General features: G+C 43.7%; 1 protein-coding gene, 1 long non-coding RNA gene and 1 pseudogene across 3 annotated transcripts in view; all 3 read left to right on the plus strand.

Annotated features, from left to right (window-relative positions):
- Positions 1–6,636, plus strand: part of LOC120059453 (cAMP-dependent protein kinase type II-alpha regulatory subunit-like) — a 45,387-nt gene extending 38,751 nt beyond the window's left edge. The window contains exons 4-11 of one of the 2 annotated variants that reach the window (XM_039008506.1): positions 588–694; positions 1,500–1,653; positions 3,196–3,297; positions 3,401–3,475; positions 3,601–3,666; positions 3,834–3,842; positions 4,865–5,003; positions 5,585–6,636. In XM_039008506.1, coding sequence (XP_038864434.1) covers positions 588–694; positions 1,500–1,653; positions 3,196–3,297; positions 3,401–3,475; positions 3,601–3,666; positions 3,834–3,842; positions 4,865–5,003; positions 5,585–5,709 — 777 coding nt within the window. In that variant the 3' untranslated portion in view covers positions 5,710–6,636. The remainder of the gene's footprint in view (positions 1–587; positions 695–1,499; positions 1,654–3,195; positions 3,298–3,400; positions 3,476–3,600; positions 3,667–3,833; positions 3,843–4,864; positions 5,004–5,584) is intronic. The other variant, XM_039008507.1, reaches the window with a different exon arrangement.
- A 354-nt stretch (positions 6,637–6,990) lies between these two features.
- On the plus strand, positions 6,991–13,598 carry LOC120058972. The gene is made up of 4 exons (XR_005478074.1): positions 6,991–7,106; positions 8,247–8,321; positions 12,641–12,714; positions 12,902–13,598. It is a non-coding gene; the product is annotated as an uncharacterized LOC120058972 (long non-coding RNA).
- Positions 13,599–15,285: 1,687 nt separating this feature from the next.
- LOC120058727 lies at positions 15,286–21,279 on the plus strand (annotated as a pseudogene).
- The last annotated feature ends 8 nt before the right edge of the window (positions 21,280–21,287 follow it).

Consider the following 21,287-nt stretch of genomic DNA (forward strand, 5'->3'; position numbering starts at 1 on the left):
TTTTAGAAAGGCAGTAGATGAGGCCGAATGAGCTGTTTCGCTGCCAGACGAAGCCCAGCTGATCAGATGTAGCGGTGGTAAGGATTCCCTCCACGGTGCTGAAGGGAAAGCACTGCTGTCGGAACAGCTTTTATCTAGGCCCTAATAGTTTTTGGGCACCGTTTGTCACCATTATAGTGCAATTAATGTGTTGTGTTGTGTAGTGGCTTTGCTGGCATGCCTTTTTGTTTTAAAAAAATTGGTTGAGTTTGCCCCTTCAAGATTTTCATGCTAAAATTGCCTCTGAATAAGGCCAAATTCTGTTTCATCAAATCTTTTTTTAAATATATTTGTTTGATACCTAAAGGGGGCCTACAACTCCAAGTCAAATAGCTAAATGATCCTTGGTATGACAGTCTTAAAACAATTCCATATGTTAGCTTAGTAGAACTCACAAATGCGAGTGAAATGCACTTTGGAACCCTGACCTCCTGCCAACGTGGCTAGTGAAATGGACATCTACCCGCCAAAATCTACCTGGATTTGGCAGGTGGCGGGTGTTAATCACCCCCTCCTGCCTGCCTGGCCTTCCCCTCTCCCCCTCACAGGAGCAGTTCTCAGAAGTCCTGGACGCCATGTTTGAACTGCGCGTCCAGCCCCAGGAGCATGTCATCGACCAGGGAGACGACGGAGACAACTTCTACGTTATCGAGAGGTGTGTGTGTGTGTAGTTACTTAGGAATCGTAACAATCAAGGCATTCACTAGAAAGCAGCATTCATAACAAACACACCCCCACTCATCTTCCAACAGGCCCCCTTGGGCATGATCCTCTAGTTGTTTTGTCTGCCGTGCGTCCTGGGTCTAGGCTCTATGTTTGTGTCCCAAATGGCACCCTTTTCCCTATATGGTGCACTTTCTTTTGACCAGAGCCATATGGCCTTGGTCAAAAGAAGTGGGCTCCATCGGTAATAGGCTGTGTCCCAAATGGCACCCTGTGAGTGGGCTTATTCTCTCCGCACCTTAAGCTCCCTCCTCAGTCATGCTAGTGCCTCAGCCTGGGAGGCTTAGGTCTAGATGCACGTCATAAGCATGTTAAACCAATTCCCTCCCTACGCTCTGCCTTGCAAAGCATCATGGGAAACCCTTTGGTCACCTACATGGCCAAGTAATCATCATACTAATCCCCCCTCCCCCCCCCAAAACAAAGTTAATGCTCCACCGGCAACCACAAAGTAAATTCCCAGAACTGAACTCGTAGTACTCTTGGTCCCCCACCCCCTCCCCCCTGGTTGGTCAATCCCAAGAGTGGTACGTAATGGTCTTAAAACAACAGCTCCAAGCTACAGATGAGAGATTTAGATCAGTGATCAACTTTATTGTAGATGAAGTGTAGTCTGCATGGTTTCCAAATATCTCATGTGTTTGAGTTTTCTAATATTATTAGACCGTTCTTAATTTCTCTTTTGTCTCTCTCTACTCTCTCGCCCCTGTTTTCTTTCTCTCTCTCCTTTCTTTCAGAGGAATCTATGACATAGTGGTACTGATTGATGGCGTAGGGACGTGTGTGGGGCAGTATGACAACAAAGGCAGCTTCGGGGAATTGGCACTGATGTACAACACCCCCCGCGCTGCCACTATCATCGCCACCCAGGAGGGGGCGCTCTGGGGCCTGGTGAGAGAGACACACCCACACTGCCCTGACCCTTGACCTCTAATTCACACTGCTGTGCTCTACCACAGCACCTCCCTGTGGACACCAGGGAGAATAACACAGTGGCCATATATTAGAGATACATTATGTTTTGAGAAAAATAGTGGGGAGTTTTTAGACACCATTGCGAAATTCAAGTTGACAGTTCAAGGAGTTGGTCTTATGGGTGCACTCTGTCATAGGCCTCCCCCCTTGCTTGCGAGAACAGTAAGGGACATGAGGAAAGGCCCATTCCCCTACTTTTTCCATGTCCTGAGAACTCCTGCACCAGCTACTGAAATGCACCTTTTGTTAAAGGCCGAGTGCATTCAAACACGTGATATACCTGTGTTTTTATATTTCCACACTGCGGTTGGAATAATACTGTGAAATTGTGAAAATTATGATAAAGCCCTTTTAGTGTAAGAGCTGTTTGAAAAGACTGCCTTTAATTTCAGCCTCTTTTAGTGGGGTGATTTCGGCCTACATCACCAGGCAGTAAATAAGTTAATAGACCAATAAGAAAGAGCTCCAAACCTCTCGGCCAATAACAGCTAGTTTTAGTTTTCCCCTCCCCACTCAGACAACTCCCAGACCACTCCAAAACAGTCCTAAAATTGCCCTTTGCTAAGAAGCAATTTTAGTTTATTTTTGTCTATTTTAATTGAAAACAATCACAGTAAGGTACTTCATTGTTACCCAGAAATGATTTGCTACTGAGAGAAAAAAGATTTAAAGACAGCTGCATTGGACTTTGAAGTGAATCGGGTCAAATCAAATGTTATTGGTCACATACACATGGTTAGCAGATGTTATTGTTCACATACACATGGTTAGCAGATGTTATTGGTCACATACACATGGTTAGTAGATGTTATTGAGAGTGTAGCGAAATGCTTGTGCTTCTAGTTCCGACAGTGCAGCAATATCTAACAAGTAATACCTAACAATTCCACAACAACTACCTAATACACACAAATCTAAGTAAAGGAATGGAATAAGAATGTATAAATATATGGATGAGCCATGTCAGAGCGGCATAGACTAACATGCAATACATAGTACAGAATACAATATACACATATGAGATGAGTAATGCGAGAAATGTAAACATTGTTAAAGTGACTAGTGTTCCATTTATTAAAATGGCCAGTGATTTCAAGTCTTAAAGTGAAACATTAGGTGCTAGGGAGGCTGGAGTGGGTCTTTAACGTGTAGTCGATAGGTCTTAGATTTTGTGCTTTTGAGATTCTTTGAGCTTTAAGACTCATGTAAATGAAAAGCGCGATAAAAGTTGAATTAATGATTTATTGTTTATTATTAGATCATGATTGTAAATGTTCTAGAAGATTAGTAGATAGATATTATAGGATATGACGGCAGATCTATGCAGAACTTTCCCCCACTAGAAATGTATAACATAAGAAGGAAATAGCTGGTTTGTGTGTAGCATGTGTCGGTGTGATTGAGTGTAATCCTGCCTGTTTTTGTGACCGTGACCGATGCTGTCTGTGACACTACCAGGACCGGGCCACGTTCCGTAGGCTCATTGTGAAGAACAATGCCAAGAAGAGGAGGCTGTACGAGCAATTTGTGGAGTCTGTGCCTCTACTGAAGTCTCTGGAGGTGAGGAGGGGAAGATGGACAGTGATACACGTAGCACTGAAATGGCCACCTTGCCTTTGCTTTTCCTTATCAAACCTCTCTCCCGCTCTTTTACCTCTCTTAGTTATCCGAGAGGATGAAAATTGTGGATGTATTAGGAATGAAGACGTTTTCCGATGGAGAACGCATCATCATGCAGGTAGGACGTTCTCCGTTGTTAAGGTACTGACGGTTGTCTTGGCATTACTGTAAAAGCTGGCTGGTAATGAGGACCGCGAAGAGTCGTAAATGTGACGGTCCCTGTTGGTTTGTGTTGCGGTGTAGGGGGACAGGGCAGATTGTTTCTACATCGTGGAGACCGGCGAAGTGAAGATTATGATGAAGAGCAAAGTAAGTCTACTTCCTCCTTTTCTCATCCTCTCGTTTCTGTCTGTGCCTCATCACCAGATAATGTCAAAAAAAAAAATAGCTTTGTTTTATGTTCAAGTCACCCTGTTTTTTCTTTTCTCTCTCTCCTTTTTTCTCATATGTACTACATAACAAACCTGCGCCCAAAGACAAAGATGGTATGACTAATCATTTGAATAATAATACAAGTTGAGCACAGCGATCCTTTTGGGGAAAAAATCAAACAATTGTGATTCGAATCTGTATATTTGTCATTCATAATCCACAAAAATGTTTTCATTCTATTTTCGCTAGCTAAGTAGCTATGGTTCCTAACGTTAACTAGCGCTAGTTGGCTGTACCTGCGCCAAAACTCCTTCTCATCCTAATAACTTCTCCATCTGATCACTTCTTAGTAAATGGTGAGCCAACCATTTTGTTTCCAGCACTTTTATATAAGACCGAACGGTGCAAGACAGAACATTTCCAGATCCTGTCTACCTTCTGCTAATGTTTTTTTAAACATTTTTTTTAATGAACATTTAGTTTTCATAACGCATTGCTTGTGTGCTGCTTTTAGTGTCTGTATGTCCGTTATTGTGTATTAATTGGCGTTGTATGTATTAGTTGCTGCAGTCAAATTTCCCCTTTCGGGATCAATAAAGTAATTGTTCTCAATAGTGAGTTTTCTCATGGATTGTCAGGACTTGGGTTCAAATACTATTTAGGGTATTTCAATTACTTTCAAAATGTCTTAGAAAGGAAGTCTTGATTTTCTACAAGTAGCTGAATATTGGAATGTATTTCAAAGTACACTTGGAATGTATTGGCATGTATTTGAGAATACAAATATTTAAATACACCATGCATTCAGCTATCTATAGGAAGTTATTTGTAGCTGATTTGGCCACATTATTTGAAAATACTCAAATACACAGAAAATAAGTATTTAAATTAAAAAATATTTGAACCCAGGTCTGACTCTGTCCCTCTGCAGCAGACATGGCCTATAGCCTAGTGAACAACACGTTTGGGCTTCCTTGGTGCTCGTGCTCTATGCTAAAACATAATTTTGTGAATATTTGAATCGGCAACCAACGATTCGAATCCGCTACATATTATTCAAATCAGAGTAAACAAATAGAATCCTCTTTTCTGCCCCCCCCCCCCCCCCCCCACACACACCTCCTCTCTCCCCCAGACAAAGGCGAACCAGGAGGATAATGTGGAGGTTGAGATCACCCGCTGTAGCAGGGGTCAGTACTTTGGGGAGCTGGCCCTGGTCACCAACAAGCCCCGCGCTGCATCAGTGTACGCTGTGGGAGAGGTCAAGTGCTTGGGTAAGGCCCCTCCGTACATTTACAGATATTTGTGTGTGTGTGTATTTATTTTGACACAGAGACACACACATGGGTGGGAGAGAGAGAGATTTTCTGTTTGTTGTGTCTCCCTGAATCCCCCCCCCCCCCCCCTAAACGCATAGCTACACAGCTGTTTCCCTTAGAGGTACTCGTGATCATGTTCAGCTCTCTTATGAATTCAAGTGTTTGCACATCTCACAATTCTCCAGGCGTATGGTTAGGGTATCAACATTGTCATGTGAATTACATAGCAATATCTGCACACTTTAGTGTGCTCCACTATAGTTTTATTGCAGTGTTTTGACTGGAAGGTCTGGAGTGTTTAAGCATTGCAAAGAACGTTCGGAAATAAACTATAAAGGAGGATACGCTACAACAGGGTGATATTCATTAGTGCACACCGTAGTGAAGCGTTTTGCAACGGAACATGAAAACAAGTTCAGGATGTCCCTCCCCATTTCGGGCTGTTTGCTTCCGTTTTGGTTCTTAGATTGACACCTGGGTCATATTCACTATCTGTTGTGCAGCTGTGTGAGTGATGCTGTCTCTGTGTTTTTCAGTAATAGACATTCAGGCGTTTGAGCGTCTGCTGGGTTCCTGTAAGGAGATCATGAAGAGGAACATCACCCACTACGAGGAGCAGCTGGTAGCTCTGTTTGGCTCCAGTATGGACCTGAGAGACTGACCACCCTTCTCTGTGCCTTACACAAGCAAATTTACATGAATGAAAAGACACACACACACACATTCAGACACACCCACTTACATAGTATAAGTACACCCTGACACACAGATTTTCTAGCTCAACACTCCTTTATAAGCGCACTAATAGGTGTACACACTTTCTACTCACCCTGAAATATCACACACCCTCTTACAGTTGCTTGAACCTGCTTCAGCCTCTTTGTTTGAATTGAAAAAGCAATGTCCCTGCTGATACAACCCTGCCACCGCCACAGCACAGCAAGGACATACTACACACACGCACTCAGACACTCAGACTTGTCCTTTCTCTCTCACAGATGCACACACACACACACACACACACACACACACACACACACACACACACACACACACACACACACACACACACACACACACCAACAAACCTCCGCCAAGGACCCATGCACACACATAGGCACCACCCACACTTTCAAATACAGACACCTGGTGAAAAAGAAAATACATTTAAAAAGAGAGCAAAATAAAAAGTCAAAAAATGCACACAAAAAAAATGTAAAGGTTTAAAGAGAAGTTTTAGAATAATTTTATGAAGATAAACTGAAGGTTTGATAAAATATGATTTAAATAAAAAAGTGTTTCTTTGGGGTTGAGTCCTTTCTGAAAGCTCTCCTACTGTTGTTGATTGATTCAGTTAGTGCCGGTGATTACCACAGAGGACCCTACGTTTCAGGGCTATTGTTATCATTAATTCACACATGTTGTATTGATTAATGTATTATTATATATTCATTATTTTGTTTTACTTTGACCAATTCAGATAAAGCACCATCTCCGACAATGTCCAACAAAAATATAGTGCTTATTTCTCCTTGATCATTCTGAATGAGTTGTCCTGGATAAGAATAAAGCAAACATTTTTATTATATTGCTGTGTCAGTGTGTTGGTTGTATTGGGGAAGATGGGTGAAAATATACATTTATTACATGTTATGGTTTCCAGATTATGGAAGAGCCGTTGTTTGATATGGGGGGAGGGGGGTCACCCCTATTTAATCCCTTACAATAAATATGCTATGACCCATTTTTAAACCTTTTTATTTAACTAGGCATGTCAATTAAGAACAAATTCTTATTTACCTCCTACCCCAGACGACGCTGGGCCAATTGTGCGCCGCATGGGACTCAATCGCAGCCAGATGTGATGTAGCCTGGATTCGAGCCAGGGACTGCAGTGACACCACTTGCACTGAGATGCAGTGCCTTAGACCGCTGCGCCACTCGGGAGGCCACATGGAAACGAGCTCACAGCCAAAGATTTTCTAATGTATTTCCCGACGGAGTGCATGGTATCTCTCGATACCACTTTCAGCAGGAGAAGCGTGAAACCCTGAAAATGTAGGTATTAGTTGTGGCATTAGGCTATAAGAGCATACATTCTTTCACAATTGCTTTGCACTTTAACCCAATACAAACGTTGGCAGTTAGGTCTTGGATATTTGGAAATATGTTGAAAGAAAGGTTCCTGGATGAGTGCTTGAGGTCGTGGCGTCATTTAGAATAGTTTGTGTTTCAGTGCACTTTAAGAAACAGACTACCGAACCAGCACGATTTATGTTGCCTTTGATGGCGTTCACAGAGATGGCCTCAATTATTTATTGCATTCTGTACTGTAAACGCAATGCATTTAGGACAAAAACGGTTACATTATGTCAAGGCGCTGTCACAATTTTTTTTTAAATCGGCCATATACCACAAACCCCCGAGGTGCCTTATTGCTATTATGAAGTGGTTACAAACATAATTACATAACAGTAAAAATACATGTTTTGTCATACCCGTGGTATACAGTCTGTTATACCACGGCTTTCAGCCAATCAGCATTCAGGGCTCGAACCACTCTGTTTATAACAGACCGTATACCACGGATATGACAAAACACATATTTTTACTGCTTTAATTACATTGGTAAATAGTTTATAATAGCCATAAGGCACCTCTGGGGTTTGTGAAATATGGCCAATATACCAGAGCTAAGGGCTGTGTCCAGGCACTCTGCGTTGCGCCTTAGAACAGCCCTTAGCTGTGGAATATTGGCCATATACCACACCCCCTCGGACCTTATTGCTTAATTAGACCATGTTTCTCATTATTTGACCCAATTGTATGTTTTATTTCCCAACACCCAGTTTTAAAGACAAAAATTCCATACCTGCAGCTTAATCAAAACCTGTATCCACATACATTTAGCAGTGGCTTTATTGTAAAAGACCATATAGGGTACAGATCATAATTACATCTTGCCACTAAATTCCATGTTATTTGGAAAAGTATAGGCCCACAATTTAACAGTGCTTGTTTAAACATCTAATTTGTAACTATGTATCAGCAGACAGTAACCCACTAACAATTTACTGGAAGAATCAGCTCTTGCTATCTTTGTCACTAAGGAAGTGTGTTATTTAACACTTGATGAGATAATGAGTTTGCGGTTGAGCTACTGTCATAACTCATGTATTGCCTGTTTTATGTCTACAGTAGTATGTTCAGTGTCATGTCATCCTCTCTGCCTGCCCGTCACTAGTCCTCTTTGCTAGCAGAACTTGGCACCAGGTAAGATGCTAGCCATTGCAAGGGCATGCTGTTTCTTTTGACATTTTATTGGCTGTAGGCCTAGTATAGTACAAATATGTTTTTTAAGCATAGCAGCATACGTTTTCCCTTGGCCCATGTCTATAATATGTCATGCTCAGCAAATACACTGCATGTAAGGAAGCGTTTTCCCTAACTCTGTTGTCGGGACCCTAACGGGTGCACGTTTTGGTCTATGCCCTAGCACTACACAGCTGATTCATATAATCAAAGCTTGATGATTAGCTGATTATTTTAATCAGCTGTGTTTGGGAAACGCTGATTTAAGGGATGTTCACAGCTACCCAGTTTTGCAGCCTGGTCTCATAGACAAGACGTAACATAGTAAAGTAAATCCTCAATGCTCAAATTAGTATAATATGTTACATTTGGTATGGTTACATAAAACAGAAGGTTACTTAACGCAAAAACGAAAGGAAGGTGGGCATATAACGCGAACGTCTAGCAACCCAAAGAGTATGCGTATTCGAATCTAATCATGGACAACTTTAGCATTTGAGCTAATTAGCAACTTTTCAACTACTTGCTACTTTTCAGCTACTTTGCAACTACTTAGCATGTTAGCTAACCTTAACCCTAACCCCTAGCCTAGCTCATGTTAGCCAGCTAGCAAACATGGGCATTAGCCACATAGCTAACGTTAGCCACAACAAATTGGAATTTGTAACATATTCGTTTAGCAAATTTGTAATACACTGTACCTTTTGCAAATGAGTAATATATTGTACTTTTTGCATATCGTAGCACATTGTACGAATTGCAATTCGTAACATATTGAACGAATTCCAATTCGTATCATATCATACAAATTCTAATTCATAACATATCAAACTAAATGGATGATGGATATCCACAAATGAATACATGCCATACGAAATGTAACATATCATACGAAATGGAGTGTCCCACACTTACGCATAGAATTATATGAAATGCTCTGAGACCAGGTTGAGTGTTGTGTAAGGGAGCCACAGATTTTGATAACATACCAGATCATAGACTTATGTCAAGTCATGAGTTTGTCTGAAAGAGCAATTTGCAAAGTTGTAAAGGATGTTGCTCTGAGAAATGATAAAACTAGTGGAAAATGTGCAATGTCATCATTCTAGCAACATTTCTAACAATGCTATTGAGATATTGGAAATATAATAGCATTGATATAAATGAGGAGTAGACTACATTATGAGCTTTCTATAATGATAATATTACTCACATCATCTTGTATTTTAGCTGATGTTCTGTACCAAGAAATGACCACAACCTGAATGAACATATAAAGATGAAACATATTTTCTCACTTTTACTTGAGTTTATCTGCATTGTTGTTTTCGCGGTAATGTTTTAAAACTAAGTTGGTTTTAGTCATACAACACGACTCACAGTTCATTTTTAGAGTCATAAATTGACAAGCTGGCAGCCACAGGTCTGGATGAATCAGATATTCTCAACTAGTCCAGTCAGCTTCTCTTTTCCAATCACCAGGGTGAGGAGAGGAAACATGCTTTCCTCAGTGGTTAATTCGATTGGTAATGATGCAACACCCCCCCCCCCCTTTTCTGTGGAGAACGTTATGCACATTACAGCAACATGTATCTCAAAAATGAGTGGGTTAGGTGTGATTCCACCTATTATCAAGAAACACTGTGGAGCAATGGCTTCCCCATTTCTGTCCGAGAGAGATGGTATGCGGATTTAACAGTATAGCTTCCGTCCCTCTCCTCGCCCCTACCTGGGCTCGAACCAGGGACCCTCTGCACATCTCAACAACTGCCTCCCACGAAGCATCGTTACCCATCACTCAACAAAAGACGCGGCCCTTGCAAGGGGAACAACTACTTCAAGGTCTCAGAGCGAGTGACGTCACCGATTGAAACGCTATTAGCACGCACCCCGCTAACTAGCTAGCCATTTCACATCGGTTACACTTATACTGGTGTTATAGACACGCTGGCATGTATGTGGTGTGTAGCTCTACTGTAGGTACAGTGAAACATGGTGTCCTTTGACCCTCAGTGTCAAAGACAAGAGGCGAGCAGAGAAGGTCACAGGGGAGGGAAGGGATGAAGAAAGCGAGATTAAAAATCTCTACTTTTATCCTGGCTGATGTGGGTATTATTTCACCCAGCAATGAGCCCGTGGATTGTCAGTAAAGACCAAGATCAGTGCAAGAATAGACTGCTGAGGCTGTGTCTATGATCTATGATGCCTATCTACTCTTAGGGGTCATATTGGGTGTCTATCAAATAAATGCTGTGTAATAAGTAACTGTACTTTGTGACACTCCGGGGGTATTTAGTAGTTACCAGTGCAGTCGTCTAATGACGTAACCAGGTGCATGTGCATGAAGATGGATCCCTTTCCTCTGTGTGTTCTGACCCTGGCTGTCCCCTGTTGTCTGGGGGGTCAAAGGTGTGTCAGGGGGAGGGATGGTGGGTGATCCCTCTGCACCAGCGCCCGAACCTATTGGAGCCCTGTGCTGATTTGGTGAACAGCAAGTGTCAGCGGAGCCGCGGTGCCCGGGTCCACGCCCTCCAGAAGTCTTGCCCTGTGGCCCTGGTGCTGCTGCAGGGCTCTGGGAACAGGGATGGTGGGGATGAGGAGAGCCTTCTGGGGCACGTCCGGCTGTCCCGCCTGGTGTTCCGCACAGGGAGCCTCTTTGTGGAGTCAGTGATGGTCTCCAAGGCCCAGAGGGGGAAGGGCTACGGGCGTATGCTGATGCAGGAGACAGAGCGTTAGGCTAAGACCCGAGGGTTCAAGAGGCTGTGTCTGACCACCCATGACAAGCAGCGGTGCAGAACGCTGGGGTCATGGGTTCCTTCATGCCCATGGATGTGCAGGAGAGGTTCTCCGGGCTCCCAGGGACAGACAACACCCAGGGTGAAGTACAGGGAGGCCCACCACTACCCCAGCTCCCTCCTTCCTCTGGGGCCTCCGCTTCCTCCTCTCCACCTAGTGTTCCCCCTCTTCCTCCTCTTTCTAGTCTTCCTACTCCTCCAGCTCATCCTCCCTTTATACCCCCTCCTCCACCTCCTCCCCTTCCTCCCTCTGCTCTATCTCCACCTCCTCCCTATTGTCTACCTCCTCCACCTCCTCCTCCCTCTATTCCTCCTCCTTCTCAGTGTCCAGCCCGGCTGGTGGTTCAGACCCTTGAGGAGACACCCTACAGAGAAGTCTAAAGGAGTTCCTATCTTCTGGACGCACAAGGACATCTGAGTTTGAGGGCCTGGCTGACCACAGGCCATTCACCCATGTCACTCAGCCTCACACACACATGCTCAGGACAGAGGTCAATGTTCATGGGGGAAAGCTCAGTCCCTCTGGCCTATTTAGTAGCACATCCTGTAGGGTTTGACAGACTGAGACGGAAGGATATTTTATGGGTCTGGCTGGCGGTCTGGTGAACTGTGTAGTCCCTAAGACCTAACAGAGATATTCTTGCTGCTGTAGACGGAGAAAATACCAAATAATACCAAAGTTCCAAAGTAGTTTTTCTTCTTGTCGTTTAAGAGAAAATGTATGAATTTAACGGTTAACTAAATAATTATCACTGGAGCTATATTTTGTGCCTCATGTTTCAATCGTTTTGGGGTTGAAATAAAGAACTGTGTATTTAAGGGTCTTGTTATGTGTTTTCTATGAGTCACCGTTTAAGATTGCTAATTGCTAGTGATCAGCTGATGCCACCCTCCTGGTCAGGCATAGGCTCCCCTGGAAGCCCTGAGGGTGGCGAACCAATACCCCACTGCCACCCATGCCACTCCTGTACTGTCCTATGCCAGACTGGCATTCGCCCACACCCTCCACTTACTCAACAAGGTCAAGTACTGTGTTTTTACAGAGTTATAATCACTTCTGAAAAACCCACTACCGCTGATGCTCTTATGTTCTTAATATTATACCGTCTTTGATATAATATCTGGCAGAATGTACTATTCTCCTGGATGATATGAACCTAAGTTTTAGGTAAAGTAATCATTCATCTGGGCATGTTGACAGTGACATATGGGCACACCTGGCAGGAGATGCCAGCACACGCCAGGAAAGATATTCTGTCCATTTCAGTGTGTATGTATTTTTGTGTGTGTGTGTGTGTCAGTGGAGGCTGACAAAAATGGCCAGAACTGAGCAAATGAAATGGCATCAAACACCTGGAAACCATGGAAACCATGTGTTTGATACCATTCCACTGATTCCACTCCAGTCATTACCACGAGCCCGTCCTCCCTAATAAAGGTGCCACCAACCTCCTGTGGTGTGTATGTGTGCGTGTGTGCGTGCAGACGGACCTGGAGCACACACTGGGAGAGAGTGCAGCGCTGGGGAAAGCAGGAGCAGTGCTGTGGGGGGAGCTGAGGTTCGCTAAGTCAAAGATCAGATCCTAGAGACCTCAGTCTGTGCATGTACATCCACAATAATGTACATTTATTGTACGCATACATACCTCTACAGCCATTATTACCTTGACTGTGTATGCAGTTCAGTTTCTATTAGATTATCTTTTTGTATTTGTAAATTAATCTCTCTCTCCCTCCTCTCGGCAGTGTCAGTGTGTGATACTGAGGGACTACATTCCTTCTGAACTGGGAGAGTACATCAGCACCCTGAAGAGAGGGGTGCAGCGAAGAGCGATGCCATGGCAACGATTGTTGTGCCAGACCACATGATCCTCCTTTCTGACCCCTTCTCCAACTTCCTCCTTGACCCGTGTCATGACCTCAGTCGCCTTCTCACTAACTTCCTGTGCCAGTGCTATCAGGGCTGGGCGGGTGAGGAGGGTCAGGAAAGGATAGCCTCGATCACTAATACTTAGGTGAGGAGTGTCAGGAAAGGATAGCCTCGATCACCAATATATAATATAATAATACCTCTTTTGTTTATTTAGTTGGTGTACAGTGGCATCATTGCAATTCCACCAAGTGTATCAAATTGAGAACAGTGGCAGTTGCCATGCTAAGGCACTTCCTCGGCGTACTCATTAAATACAATTCAGTTCCACTCGTGACATGTTGAAGTTGTGATAGTCAGACAGACTTTCCCAAATCGACACAGTGTTTCAGTAACAAAATGGGTGTGACATTTCATCGTACATCTCCTGTCAAATGCATAAATGCAAAAGAATACCACTTCTAAAAGTTAGATCACATGGGCATCTCCAACCTGAACCATGTCTGTATCCCAGTGCAGTTGTGTGAGTACATTCATTGTCAGTTCAAGAGTGCGGTTCCTATAGATGCTATAAAGTGTTCAGAACCCTGCCATTCATACTGTATGAGTATCTTCTTTGTGTCATATGTCTACCAAATCAAACAACGTATAAATATCCAGTATAAGGAAACATTCTCGGTGGGTTTTATAACACCTGGGCTCTGCTCATATGGGAGTAGGGGCTAGGGGTTGTTTCTGGATGGGCCCAAGTTCCAATACCATGTGCAGGGAAGGGATTTGACTTGATGTTGGTGTAACAGTCTCATTGTCCATGGGGCCTGTAGGACAGGTCCCTCGGGGGCCAGGGGGTGAAGAGTGTTCCTTTCAGTGACCTCTGCTCCTCAGAGTCCTCCCGTGATGGCTGAGAGGTTATGGCGCAGTGCCTGTAGCTCCTGGATGAGTTGGGAGATCTCTAGGGCTGCAGCCTGTCTCTCCCTCACTGCCTTAGTCAGGGACCGGAGAGTGCTGCCCTGCTGCACTGGAGGGGGGGGGGGCGGGACGCAGAAACACAGTCACACAAAGGGACACCAAGGCAAAACGTGCAGGCACCATTGGATTGAGAAAGAGCAAATGAATAGCTTTTACCTAAGAAATAGAAGATAAGAAGTAGCATCAATAGCATCAGTGCTATCATGGTGTATCGAAACGAGGTGGGCGTCAACAGGTCTCGGAACGTCCTCTGCCATCGACTTGTCATTGGATGCCCCGTCTGACAGACCACCGGTCTGTCCCTGAGATGGAGGTTCCCATTGGTGGAGGGAGCAGGAGGAAGAGGAGGTCGTCTGCTGCCTGAAGAGACCATAGAGACAGTGGAGATTATGGCGACTATAACCAATGGGGAGCAATGAGCAGCATATTTCAGTGGTGCCTTTGGATGCAAGTCCATAGCTGCATGATACAGCACGGCAATGTCTAGTACCTTTGTGGTTGTATTCTGGGTGGGTTCGGTGTAGGTCGTTGATGGACTCCACGGAATGTAGCTCGATCTCAGTTAGGTCCCGATCACTGATCCGGGTAAAAAATACTGGAGTGGTAGGGGATGATACTGAAGTGATAGGGGATGGAGGGGGTTTTGCCATTTCCCCTTGAGGGAAGGAGGGAGAGAGAGAGAAGAGGGCGACAAAATTGAACCCACTTGGCCTGTCATGGACACCAGGTTTCTAAATGTTATTGCTGAAAATCTATATGAAACTGTTATCTGAAACGTGGAATTTGGACTCAGGGCTAAGACCAGTGGAGAGTTGATTGAGAACAGGCCCTTTGTCCGACTGGGAGCCATTTTAGCCATGCAGCCTAGTTGATATCAGAAGAAATGTACTGTACAACAATGCTATAAGCACACTAAGCTGCTACATATTGGCATGATGGCATTGATAGGCAGGCACTATTATTTTGATGATGTAAGAGACACATTAAATACTTTCACACACACAAAAACACATGCATGATTCATCAAACCAAGCATATCTACTCCTTTTTCTATTCTGGTATCCGGGCTTCACCCAAAAACTTTCGGGACACAATATCCGCACAATCAATCAAATGTCCAGCTAGTGCCATCCACCAAAATCAGAAACCTTGCGTTCTACCCTCTCTCTGTTCTTACCTTCTGTTAAGATGAAACAGGAGAAAGAAACTGAATTCACGTGTCTCTGAGTGTGTCTCCACAAGAACAGAAAGCTGCTTTCAATACGTCCCCAATACGTGTCGACAGCGAATGATGGAAAAGGTGAGGTGAATGCAGGACCATGATACACGCAAACAGAATATTAATCCACAGCTGTATTAGCCTTCTGAATAGAGTCCATGTTGAAATACTGCCTCGTCACACGGAAGTGAGTCCAGTCCCAGTGTTTTGTGTCTGTGTCTTGTGACCCCGAACCCTGCCCTGTTCCCTGCTGCTAGCCCCTACCCTAACAGCTTCGACCCTAAAATAGAAGCTGGAACTAAGGTGGTATTAATAGCTGCCACTGGGCCATAGGATCATTCAATTATCCAACAGGGGCAGAGGAGATACAGTAAGCAACAGAACCCAGAGCAAAGTGAAAGGTCCCCGAATAGACTGCTTTTTAGTGTGTTAATATGTTATTCATATGCAATTCAACAAGTGATCCAATGCCAGTGTAAAGCTAATAGTTTATCTATTCAATGTGAGACACACCAGGCTATATTGAAGTGGATGAGTGGCTTCCTTTGGAGCAGTGGCTTCTTCCTTGTTGAGCGGCCTTTCAGGTTATGTCGATATAGGACTCGTTTTACTGTGGATATAGATACTTTTGTACCTGTTTCCTCCAGCATCTTCACAAGGTCCTTTGCTGTTGTTCTGGGATTGATTTGCACTTTTCGCACCAAAGTACGTTCATCTCTAGGAGACAGAACGCGTCTCCTCCTGAGCGGTATGACGGCTGCGTGGTCCCATGGTGTTTATACTTGCGTACTATTGTTTGTACAGATGAACGTGGTACCTTCATGGGGTTTGGATATTTTTCCCAAGGATGAACCAGACTTGTGGAGGTCTACAATTTTTTTTCTGAGGTCTTGGCAGATTTATTTTGATTTTCCCATGATGTCAAGCAAAGATTCATTGAGTTTGAAGGTAGACCTTGAAATACATCCACAGGTACACCTCCAATTGACTCAAATGATGTCATTTAGCTTATCAGAAGCTTTTCCAAGCTGTTTAAAGGCACAGTCAACTTAGTGTATGTAAACTTCTGACCAACTGGAATTGTGATACAGTGAATTATAAGTGAAATAATCTGTCTTTGGACAATTGTTGGAAAAATTACTTGTGTCATGCACAAATTAGATGTCCTAACCGACTTGCCAAAACTATAGTTTTTGACTTCAACTGACCTCAACTGTATAAGATTTCGATATATTTTGTTATCAAACCTTGATTTTGCTATCAAACCTTGATTTTGTTCTTATTTTGATGCGTATACTATTGCAATCTGACATAACAGTGATCATGTTTTTCTTGCTCCATGCTTTTTCCCTCTCTTATTTGTGACACACTTGGTCATGCAAGTCAAATCTACATCTGTCCCAGCAGAATGCCCCCTAGCGTGCACAGATGCCCTCACTTGACTGGCTGCTACAGATGAGGATTTTATTAAAAGCATGAGAGTAGTGGCTTCTGTACGGGGATTATTGATAGCCCTGCCTCACAACCATTATCTCTAGAACTAATCTATTTGAATGAACAATCCATTCCATTCATAGTCCCGATTCTCAGTTCTAGTGAGATTTCATTTCATAATTTAGGCTGCTGGAGATTTACTGTCAAATGTTAATAGAATGTAATGTCTTTCTCCAAGGCTACAGTAGCCCACTGCAATTCAGGGTCCTTCACTGAAATCTTCCTAGTATTAATAGTATCCCTGTGAAAAAGTTAGGGGTTGAGTACTAGTTTTAAGTTTTAAGAGTGGCATGTTGTATTTTGTTTAGACCTTGTTTACACCTCTCACTGCTATTTACCATTGTAAAGAATGTAGGTAGGACTGTTGTTCAATTAATAAGAATAGGTAGGTAGGCATCCTGAACACTGAGCACATCGTACCTATCAAGCAGTAGAGATTAGCAGTGTTCGTTTAGACTGCAGAGAGAGAGAGAGGTGACTTGGACTTGTTTCGCAAAAGACCTGTAAGCAGGTCGAAAACAGCCCCCAGAGTGCACTGCTCACTGCCCAGTGATAAGAGCAAACAGTGGCCGGGTTAAAGGTGACACTAGTTGCAGTAGAGTAGTCTACGTAATAAGCTGGGTGTATTTATTTATTTCGCGCACCAGACTCATACTGTACACTGTGGCTGATGAAAGAGACAAATTTATCACCAACATTATTACTGTTATATATGTTAGGACTATTGCCTGTATTTTTTATGGTTATGCTATGGTTATGATGATAACATTCATCTTTTCAGTCAGACCTGCTGCTGCCCTCCACCCAGTTATGTGTTCTCACCTACAATTATATGATAATCCGTTGTATGTATCAGTTACATGAACTTCCATTACTCTTACAGGACTGATAACATTACAGTAGTGGCATTATAGCAGTGACAACGAGTCGTACAACAATGACGAGTGTTTTCTTTCTGAGCCAGGCATCTGGACCAGGGAGGTAAAATGGTGGAGTTTGCTGGCTGGAGCATGCCTGTCCAGTACAAAGACAGCCACATCAACTCCCATATGCACACTCATCAGCACTGCTCCATCTTCGACGTCTAGCCACATGTTACAGGTGAGAGGGATTTCACTATGCAGATTTGGGAACTGTCAGATACCCGGCGCATATTGTATTGGCTACAGCATCCATTTTGTGTCTCTCTATCAGAGCAAAGTCCATGGGAGAGACAGAGTGGAATTCATGGAGTCTATGATTGCTGGAGACGTAGCAGAGCTGAAGGACAACCAGGTGAGAAAAATGTCTGACAGGAAAGGCACACACGTGCATGCATGCCCACACACAGACACAAGCACACATAACACACACACACACACACATTCTCCTCCCACTTTTTTCATCTCCAGGGCACGCTCACCCCCTTCACCAATGACAAGGGAGGAATTAATGATGACCTCATCGTCACCAAGACAGACCATGGCTACCTCTACGTGGTGTCCAACGCTGGCTGTGCAGACAAGGACTCCGCCAACATGAAGGTCAGTAGTCCGCAGACATCCAAGTCTCGGATGGACTTGTAATGCTTTGATAATATGTCATGTCTGTATGTGTTTCGTTTATCTGATACTTTCTGTGCTTGCTGTAGGCTAGACTGGCCGAGTTTAAAGCTACTGGCCATGATGTGGATCTGGAGTTTCTGGAGGAACGTTTGATTGCTGTTCAAGGGAAGTTCTCTTATGGCAACAGTTCTACTCGATATGTTTATATCGGAAGGTTCCACAACGTTGTGCCCTCCTGAATGTGGCCCTGTGTTAAAGTAGTGTTTGACCTGAGTCGCATTCATTAGGCACCAAATGGAAGAAAACAGACTGAAACAGGGTGCGAGTAACTGAACTTGTCCAATAAGAAACACTTGTTTTCGTTTTCCATTTGAAAAACATTTTGCTACAGTGTGCACTAATGAATACAACCCTGTACATGTCCTCCTCAGGTCCCTGCAGGCTGACCCGCTGTGGCTACACCGGAGAGGATGGAGTGGAGGTGTCTCTTTCACTCTTTCTTAGTACTTCAGTAAAGGTGGATGTTCTTGTGTGCATTTCCTTCAAGTATCCTTTGTCTGAAAGCAGTAGGCCTTTGTACACAAGAATGTGTTTATTTCCCTGTGAAGCAACCTTTAAAGTATTAGACATTTCCTCCTCCTCAGATCTCAGTGCCTAAGTCTGGCGTGGTGGCCCTGACTGAGCACCTGTTGGCCAACAGTGAGGTCAAGCTGACCGGACTGGGAGCGCGAGACAGTCTGAGGCTGGAGGCAGGCCTCTGTCTCTATGGCAACAACATCGATGAGACTACTACCCCTGTGGAGGCAACCCTGTTGTGGACTAAAGGTGACTCCTCAAAATTATACACTCCCCTATAGAGCATATTAGTGTGTGTGTGTGTGTGTGTCTGTGTATGTTTGTGTGCGTGTGTGGGTCTGTGTGTGTATGTTTGTGTGTGTGTGTGTGCATCAGTGTTTGTGTTAGTGTATGTCTGCGTTTGTGTCTCTGTTTGTGCTCATTGGGTTGTTTGATGGACTTGCAGGAAAGCGGCTGCGTCAGGCGAAGGGTTTCCCCGGTGCGGAGATCATTCTCCCCCAGATAAAGGCGAAGACAGCGAGGAAGCGTGTGGGCCTGATGTCCACGGGACCCCCTGTCAGACAGCACACCCCCAACCTCAGCCCAGAGGGAAAGGTCATAGGTCAGTTAGAGGCTCTCTACTAGCTACGACAAAATACAAGAACAATCTATGTATTTTCACTGTGGTGAGGTTTGAATAATCATATGTAAAAATGTTATCATACCTACTTAGGATCAGGATGCCACGCCTGATTATTTCAGTTATCTTTCAGTAGGCCTACACTGTAGTGTTATTTAGGCCCAAATGTGACACTGTTCCATTGAATTGCAGCTGTGTGTGGATTGCTGTTGAGATTAGATTCGACTTTCATTTCATCCGTTTTTTTTCTTCAGGTGAGGTCACCAGTGGTTGCCCCTCCTCCTGCCTGAAGCAGAACATTGCCATGGGTTACGTGGATGCGCCATACGCCAAGAATGGAACTCCCATTCAGGTGGAGGTGAGGAAGAAGGCAGTGAAGGCGGTGGTCACCAAGATGACCTTTATGCCTACAAACTACTACTCTGGCCAGTAGATCTGTCTCTCAATGGACAGCCAGCTTATGCGATCAGCCTGCGTGCCAGTGGACAGTGACCTGACTAGACAGACCTTCTCCCACTGACCACCAGAGATCAGTCTATCAGAGCAATGCTGCCCCCTTGTGTTTACCTCGAGCAGTGACACTCAAACCTGAAGGACTGCAAGGCTTCTTTAGCAACAGAGAACGGGTTATGAGTGTGTGTGTGTGTGGCCTTGCCTGCAGCCACAACTCAACGCAACTATAAACACAGCTGAACCTTTGATGATGAGGCTTTTCACTCCTGTTATCTGAAGCGTGTTAATGGTCCTCAGACCACAGTGAGTTGTATGAATGAGCCATACGGTTGGAAGGACAGGACAGGGAAATCGCTGACTCGCTGACTGGTCCTCAAAAGCAGCATAACGTGCTATGTAAACCAAGAGACAAAGCAGGATGTCGCTTGAACAGGACTAGTGTGCAAAACTTGTTTTCTCCTTTCTAATACTAATTAGATGTTGAATTTAAACGTGCATTTTGCAGGCTTCGTGACCCAATGACGTGTGTGTTGCATAAATGTTCACTAATTACTAACTTAATACTATATATCAACAGGACCAAACTCTCCATATGATTCCAAATTGTGATATTATATGTCATTAGGCTTGTACAGTGATCTTAGTTGTTACATTCCCAACAAACTGAAACGTAACAATACAATACACGGTGTGTAGTGGAGGGTAAACGCAAGTAAACGCAGCTCATCCCCTTCTTTTCCCTTCAACAAATTATCCGCCTTTTACGGAAAAATTCATTGAAGGTAAAGAGACCTTTACTTTTTTTCACAGGGACCGGCGATCAGTTTACACACCTATTTTTTTCACCACTACATCACTGATGATATGCAGTAACATGGCCAAAAATCTTACAAGAAAGCTTTAGAAACTAGAAGTGGGACTATTGTAAAGTAACTTAGAGAGGTGCTCGTGGTCTTGCATCTCCACTGTACTACTGAAATATGGTCTCATTGTTTTGGGACGTGTGAAGGCCTTCATTTGAATAGCTAGGTAATTATGTCGTTTTCGTATCTAGCACCCTTATATTTTCCTTGTAATATAGGGTGTGATTCACAATATAATACACCTTTCCCTTTGTTGTGGAATGCCTTAACATTTGTAGAAATTGCTTTGCATTTTTGGAGGTCACTATTTTCATGTCATCATATGACTCCACTAGATCGAAGTTACATATTATCTTTCACTGATCTCATTTGCTAAAATGTGCTCATTAACTGCGAGTACGATTGCCATATTTGTATGGACTATATTCACTGTTTATTCATGCGTTAGTCAATGGAGATTGATTAATGCACTGAGATTGTGTTGTTTATAAATTATTCTATAAATAATTAAACACGATAAAAGGC

This window comes from Salvelinus namaycush, chromosome 14 (genome assembly GCF_016432855.1).
Source record: "Salvelinus namaycush isolate Seneca chromosome 14, SaNama_1.0, whole genome shotgun sequence".
NCBI lineage: Eukaryota > Metazoa > Chordata > Actinopteri > Salmoniformes > Salmonidae > Salvelinus > Salvelinus namaycush.